Source organism: Phaethon lepturus, unplaced genomic scaffold (genome assembly GCF_000687285.1).
Source record: "Phaethon lepturus isolate BGI_N335 unplaced genomic scaffold, ASM68728v1 scaffold16387, whole genome shotgun sequence".
Lineage (NCBI taxonomy): Eukaryota > Metazoa > Chordata > Aves > Phaethontiformes > Phaethontidae > Phaethon > Phaethon lepturus.
The window spans coordinates 6,816-14,812 of NW_010551293.1; the positions used below are offsets into that span (position 1 = coordinate 6,816).

At 45.0% G+C, this 7,997-nt stretch overlaps 1 protein-coding gene across 1 annotated transcript; it reads right to left on the reverse strand.

Annotated features, from left to right (window-relative positions):
* Positions 1-818: 818 nt before the first annotated feature.
* DMRT3 (doublesex and mab-3 related transcription factor 3) lies at positions 819-2,353 on the reverse strand (the record flags this gene model as incomplete). Its single annotated transcript, XM_010290863.1, has 1 exon — positions 819-2,353. A coding segment is annotated over one exon (965 nt), but the record flags the coding sequence as incomplete, so codon positions are not given.
* Positions 2,354-7,997: the final 5,644 nt, after the last annotated feature.

Sequence of the window (7,997 nt, forward strand, 5' to 3'; positions counted from 1 at the left end):
ATCCATGCACCTGACAGGCCTGACAAGCCATTTCATCTGCATTCAGAGGTGTGTTTTGGAAAAGCCAACTCTCAAGCAGACACGGTCACTTGTGAACGGTTGAACAAATGGCACTAAAACCTTAACAAACTTCTAAGTGGACAATTAATTCAGTGGCATTCCTCATCAGAAGCAATTCCTAATGTTAGTCTGACACACGTAAGATACTCAGTGTAATCAATGCATGCAAACGTGCAATAAATTGTTCAAACCATTACTTTTCTAGACTTAGGGAAGTTGCCATCTGGCTAAACATTATTTTAAAGAAATGCCTGCTATTATATCCTATTTGCTTTTTTCTACTTCTACAGTATAGGAAAAAAAAGATGCTTTTGAAGCATCGGGAGAGCCTTTTTTCCTGCTTGCTGTGACTGTAGCAAGTACTGCTTTACTCAGCTGAGCTTGGAAGTGTCTGCAGTACATACTCAAGAGACCTCAGCTTCCCTGATGACAACATTTGCCTAATCTCAGTTGCAAGCTATGAGGCAGGGAAGCAGAACCCAGGCTTGGAAAAGAGGCTTCCCTTGACTGCAGTTGCTGGAGCTGGACATTTTAACCCCAGCTGAGGACTAATCAGCTCTCTCTCTTCAGAAATGTTATTTGCCCAGTATAAATGACATAAACCAAGATCATCTTAGTTTATTTTTCTAGAGTCCTTAACATGCTACATTAACCTGACAATGCTTAATCTGGTGTTCATTTCACAATACACTTCATGCAATTCACAGCTGTAATTGGTTTTACACTGACATTACACATTTCGACCTAGCCATGGGAAAAGAATAACTCTTAATATTATTTCTCTGAAAAGTGTCCAAGCTCAAATGGCACAGAAGCAGCTCATGCTAGTTTCATGTGCATATTTCTTTCTTCTGCCTTTTCTTTCACTGCAAGGATGATCACTGGCATAAAATTGTAAAGTCCTTGTTTTAGTCCATTTGCAATTGAACTACATTTGTTTGATTTCCTATGTCCTGAGGAGTTCTCTCTTATAAAACAGCATTCAAGTATTCTAGTTTAACATCCCCATTTTTCTGAGTTAAGGTACAAAGTAGACCTTGGGCTTCTGTTTCCATTACAAGTCTTCCAGAGTCCCATAACTGAGAGCCATAAAGTCTTCCTTTGTAACACACACTCAGCACGAAAGCCAGAGTATTGCTATTTGGCATTATCCAGTGAAGTGCAAGAAATTAATAAGTTATGTCTTTATTGCTATAGTACAATACCAAGCAAAGTCACTTTTTTAATACAGTTGCAAGGGTTTCGTAGAGTTCATGTCCCTCCTCTTAGGGCCCAGTAGTTCAGCTGCACAGCAAGTATCACTTAGCCATCATGTGTCAAATGTCAGTCTAAGATGATGTGTTCAGTATTCTTGAATCTGAAGAATCAGACCTTTCATCATACTCATCTTCTGTGTAAATCGGTTGCTTGGACACAATAGGACAGCCATCATCTGGGATCGAGATCCTAGGATCTTCTGACGAGCGGGTAGGAAGCACAGGTGAGCTTCGGAAAACGCTGGTTGAGTTGCTAGAGAAAGGACTGACATACTGGGACCGCAGCTGGTACTGCTGCTGCAGCGTCATGGTGTTCCACAGGGTGACGTCGTTGGGCAGGAACGGGCTGGACTGGTTTCTTGCCAAAGTATTCCTCAGCATCAGCGGATAGCGTGGTGGCTGAGGGAAAGGGTGCTGCAAAGGTACGGCCAGAGGATTTGGCACAACATTACTGGAATCGGCAGAGAACCTCAGTGTGTCGGGAACCCTAAATGCTGAGCCCACGGACCACTTGGAAGAGGAAATAGGGTATGAACTTAGTGTGTGTTCAAAAATGTGCCCGTTGGAAGGCAAAACAAGACCATCAGATTCTGCAGAAGTTCTCTCCCCACTGGCCACTGAAGACCGACTGGACAGGAGAACCTCTACAGCACTCACGAGATCACCACCGCACCCCTTCAGGATCAACTCCAGCACAGTTGGCTTTTGGTTAGGGAAGATCTTTTTCAAGACTTCAAGAGGAGGTCTGTTGGCTTTCAAACTGAAAGGTAAAGAAACTGTCCCGGACGGACCTTCTATCAGGAGGTGGTTCTGCTCTGGGTGGTACTTGGGGCTGTCTGGATGACTCTCTGTGCTACCCCCATTTTTCTGAACTGCATAACCAACCTCATCCACAGAAACAACTTCAGGGCTTTCAGGGGTGAAACAACTTTTGGCTTTAGTCATGTCTGGAGAACTCCTTTGGTCTGTGTCTTTGTCACTGTAGATCTCAGTATTGTCTGCTCCACTGGCATCACCCACCCGCTCCTCATTCATGTCTGCAAAGAGAAGGCAGAGAAGTTAATGAAAAGCTGAGGCCAAAAGCTTTTACAGACATTTGAGGGTACAGTCTTCTTAAAGTGAACTGAGCAGGATCCTAGGGGAAAAAAAATGCATTTTTCACAGAGTTCCTGCTAAACATCTCATGAGAACAAAACTGCAAAAGAGTAATGTGACCTGGTCCAGGCATTTTATGCTACCTTACAGGTATCTGTCTCTGTTGTGCTCTAACCCTGCACCGTAGCCAAAACAACCACACAGCCGTTCACTTAACCCTCCACCCCCAGCAGGATGGGGGAGAGAATCCTTCAAGAAAAAGGGTAAAACTCATGGGTTGAGACAAAGACAGTTTAATAGGACAGGGAAAATAAAAAGAATAATAATAAGGACAATAATAATGACAAAAGAATAGTGATGCATCACAAAACAAGCGATGCACAGCACAATTCTCACCACCCGCTGACCATGTCCTGAGCCGTGGCTCTTCCCTAGCCAACTCCCCCAGTTTATGTATTGGCATGACGTCATATGGCCAGTTTGGATCAGCTGTCCTGGCTGTGCCCAATCCCAGCTTCTCACTGGCAGAGCATGAGAAGCTGAAAAGTCATTGACTACTGTAAGCACTACTCTAACAACAACTAAAACATCAGTGTGATCCACATTTTTCTCATACTAAATCCAAAACACTAGCACTAGCACTATATCAGCTACTAGGAAGAAACTCTATCCCAGCTGAAACCAGGATACCAGGCAACAAAGCCCTTTGGTATGGGTCTGTCTTCGTACAGCACAATTCTCACCACCCGCTGACCATGTCCTGAGCCGTGGCTCTTCCCTAGCCAACTCCCCCAGTTTATGTATTGGCATGACGTCATATGGCCAGTTTGGATCAGCTGTCCTGGCTGTGCCCTCTTCCAGCTTCCTGTGCACCCCCCACCTTCTCGTTGACAGGCCAGAGCACGGAAGGCTGAAAAATCCTTGACTGCTCAGCAACAACTAAAAACATCAGTATATTATCAACATTTTTTTGCCTCCCAAATCCAAAACGCAGCCTCATAGTAGCTTCTGTGAAGAAAATTAACTCTACCCCAGCTGAAACCAGGATAGTCTCATTCTCCCATGTACAAGAAAAGAAGCAGTGGTCATTTTTCTGCTGCATCAAATATACCATATCAATCCTTTCCCATTGGTTACAAGGCAGCAACACACCGCCCACATGCAAGCTTGCTCAGAGGAACTTCACCACTTCCACACCGTAATTCCTCACTAGCACTATCTCACTGCCTGTGAGCTGAAGATATCCAGAGGGCACTTGGGGGACCAAAATTCCCTCTGCAAGTCCAGCAGAACCACTGGTGGACCTGCTCCATCAAGACTGCTGGCTGAAAGTTAAAAAAATCTTCAAATAAACCAGTTTATTCCAGTTCTGACTATGCAGAAACAGGTTCCTTCCCCAGCAAGAATCACAGGCTTTTCCTCCAAACCCTGGAGCACAGCTGATTCCTTGGCCTGTTAGAGCTTAGAATCTAGAAGAATCTGGTTTGGAGAGGACCTCTGGAAGGCACCTGGTCCAACCTTCTGTTCAAAGCAGGAGTAACCTAATATATAGAGCAGGTTGCTCATGTCCCTGCTCAACTGAGTTTTAAATAATCCAAGGATGAAGACTCCACAACCTTTCTCAGCACTTGTTCCAGGTACCTTGCTTTTTGTGTGCTAAACTAAGAAGGGCAAGAGCTGACTACAGGGAAACAATCCTGTCTCCAAATGGATACTCAAAAATCAGGCTACCCCAAATCTCTGGTCACTTTGGTAATGCCTGGCCAGAGTATGGAAACCTGTGAAGTAAGACTGCTTGTCAGAAAGAAGAAGAAGAAGAGGAAGGAAGAGAACAAGAAGGGTTGACAGCTTTTACAGTTCATACACAAGGGGAGCAATGTACTTGCTTGAGATTGTTCACAGTTATTTCCCAAAAACGCGGTTCTGCTGGCCTTCCTTATACACAATGATGATCTTCAATGACTGGGGAAAGGGTCATTGTCCAAGCTGTGGCTGACAGAGCCTGTTTCAACTGCACAGGGCAGCGTTTTTGAACACATATATGTGAAAGACTATCTGCAGAAAGCAACAGAACTATTCCCTTGGTTTCCCAAGCCCCTAGTGATCAGCCCAACTGGGTAAAGAAGCTATAAGAAGCAAGCAAAGGTTCCCAAAATGTGCTGGTGATCACCCCCGCCCAACTGAAATGGAGCAAGTTAAAGGCCTCGCTGCTCACCACGGGCAATCCTGCCTCCTCCTCACCCCAGGAACTGGCGGGGCATTTCCCCATGCAATGAGCTGAGTTTAGTGTTGACCAGATCGGTTTGAGACAAACTCTACTAGTTTCACCCACCTTGAGAAAAGAGTCAGGGTCTGAGCAAGTCTGCGCCGAGCGAGAAACCACTATGCTCGCCGGAATGGAGCTATAAATAAATACGAGATCCTGGCAAAGCACAGCCTGACAGTCAGCATGGCAAAGTCAGCAAAGGGAGGTTCTCCTCGTGAGGATGGCTATGCCAGGCAGAAATGATGGGCCATCCTGCAGATGTGTGATGCTGTTAGTGTGGGCTACAGAAGATGAGGATGGGGGTGGAGCTAAGGCATACGGACGCCCATCTGAAGATCTCACCTTGCTCTTTTAGCTGGGTAACCTGCTCTGGGTACCCATTTTTTTACTGGTTATGCTCTCTGTCCAGTGCAAATGGAGAAGCAACAACCCTTCATGTAGGTATATCACAGAGAAGGCAATGTATGTGTGCTCTTCTTTGCACACTCAGTGCATCAGCCTTGCCCCAGCGGCCGGAAGGGAATGCAGGAAACGTCTCCTGGCAGCAAGCTGGCAAAGTGTATCCTCCAGAGGTGGTAAGACCTCGGCATAGCTCATTTGAAAAAAAGGGGAGGCTCACACTACCTTTCTCTCCTAATCCCTTCACATGTTCATAAAGTGATACGTTTATTACAAAGGACTGGGTGTTAAGAATAATTCACATCTAAGTGAATGGGCAATTTATGCGATGAAGCAGTCTGGGAACTGCTAATTACCTCTGTCCCCGTTGTGCCAGAGATAGAGAGGCATTTAAGGGAGACAATGGTCCCAGTTCCCACATAAATATATTGTGCCATGTCACCCAATATTACTAAATGGACTACATGCAGGTAATCGTATTTCAGAACAACTGCACTTTTGCAGTGTATCTTTATGGGTTGACAACAAGCACCACTGGGGAGCAAACATATGCTAAAGAAAAAAAAAAAATAGAGTGAGATTAGATCTCCCTAATACATTCCCTGATCCTGAATAATGATTATTTTCAAGATATTTCAGGTTTGTTTAGTTTTCAGTTTCTTTAAAAGTATCCTTATGAGGCTTGGCTAGAAATTTTCTTCAAATTCTGAAGACTCATTGCACTGCAGTTTGTATCTTTACCATCAGGAGACTGCACAGACCCTGACTCTTAGACTTGCACGGGTACGTTCTCCTGGTACAGCCCAGAGCACAGCGTTGCATCTCATCAGGCTGCTAGGCTCACAGGGTCAAACCTGTAAAAAGAGATTTCGGTGGTTTAAATCAAACGTTGCTATATTAACACACGGACGATCTTCCTCCTCCGCCGGCTGACACTAAGTTTGGAAGCTTTTTTTTTTTTTTCTTTTTTTCTGTTTTCTCGTCTCTCCTCTGCCTTTTTGAGAGCGTTTCTCACTGTCGGCGTCAGGCGATTTTCTCGGCGTCGCTTCAGCCCCCGGCTGCGGCGGTGCGAGGCGCCAGTGACAGACGCGCGGCCCCCGGTGCCCCGGCGGTGGGACGGCCGCCGTCGCCTTATCCGGCCGGTTCCCGGTGGTTTTCTGCCTGGCAGGGGCGTGATTTTACTCTGTTTTTTTCCCTCGTCTGAACGCCGTTTCCCCACCGCGCTCACGGCGCGGTTTTTCCTTTGTTGAAAACGGGCGCAAAGCAGCAATCGTTAAACAAACAAAGATTTGGGAGGATACGTTATAAATGTCTGCAGGCGGGCACCGAAATGTAGAATTGTTGCATGCCCGCATTAATGCCAACTATTTATATTTTCAGGTACAAAACTAAGAATTTTGTATGCAGAATATAGAACCCACTGCTCTTAGCCAAAGGTTGGTTTTGGTTTGGTTTTTTTTTGCACCGGCTCATAAGCTTCACGTGAGGATGTTCTAGGCTTTAAGAAAGAAATTGCATCCTGAGACATTTTTTAGGTTTGTGAGGTTTGGGTGTTTTGTTTGTTTTTGTTTTTTCCACACCTTCTATTTCAAATTGCCTGCATCCAGGTATTCGCTTTGCCAGTCCTGAGGAAACTAGGGAAATTGTCTTACTGATGTAAACGATGAGGAGTGTTCATCAAATAATATGCAGTACATACCTAGATCTACAGAGATGCAGTGAAAATACAGATACACATGAAACACCGTACAGGGGGATAACCCTGCATGCACTCACGATAAAAGCTACACTAATAAATAAAGCTGCTACAAGTTTGGAGGAAGGTATACCCCAATTTTTCCTTGCCTATTTCTACATTAAGGCTCACGAGTCAAATGTTGTCAAGGAGCCAAATGAAAGTAAATGCGTGTGAGAGAGAAGCTGTTCTCCTCAAGCTAATAACTTGTCTGGAAAACTTGGTCTAACACTTTGGAACGAAATTTGCTTCCTTGATACTCCCACTGCTGACTCTCTGTTAAAACCGCTTACACTCCGATTGTTAGGACAGCTCTTTCTGCAATACGTATTTTCTTGTATCCCCAAAACATCTGCTGTTTTCCGTATTTCTGTTATTGGAATGGACTGATACCAGGACTAGCAGAAAGCCACATAAAGCTAAGGTCATGTAAAACTTAATGTGTTGCGCGGTGGGGGGGTGAGATGTGGTGTATTTTTTTATTTGGTTCGTTGGTTTGGTTTGGTTTGGTTAGTTTTTTGTTTTTGTTTTTCAAAAATTAGTTTCTCTCAGACTTTCTTCCTTATCTTCAAGGGTCTTTGCAGATAGTTTTGTACCTACACAGTACCTTTGTAGGTACTTTGTAGGAGACTAGTCACTGTTCCCAAACTAGCACAGAGACTTCTGCGTGGCATTAAGAAGCTGTCTCTGAAATGAACAGAAGTCTCAATACAGCGTTATGTTAATTGTTTACAAGCCTTGATAACTACTACTAAGACAGAGAAATGTAGCACGCGCTCATGTGGGAGACAGAAATTCACGAGCACAGTCTCAGGAGGAGGAATCACTCCTTAGCACAGGCAGATGCAACAAGGGTAGTTTCTAGGGGCGTTATTTGCACAGAGTGGAACTTCACAACTGTCCCACCGAAATGACCAAATCCGGCAGGAATAAAAATAAACGCCTCTGATTCTACCGTACATCGGGAAATACCTCTTCTGTACTAAAAAAACCTTCCAGGCGATTCATGTCAGGGGAGGGGTAGAAACGGGGCGGGCTGGGGTAGCAAATAATCACATCCCCTGTTCCGACGGCGGTTTTCATCCAGGTAGCGGGGAGAGAGGGGAGAAAATGGGAAAGCCGTGCCGTTCTGAGCGCGCAGGATGGTTGGAATTAAACGGTTTATCTGGTTGAACGGTGCCTGCTG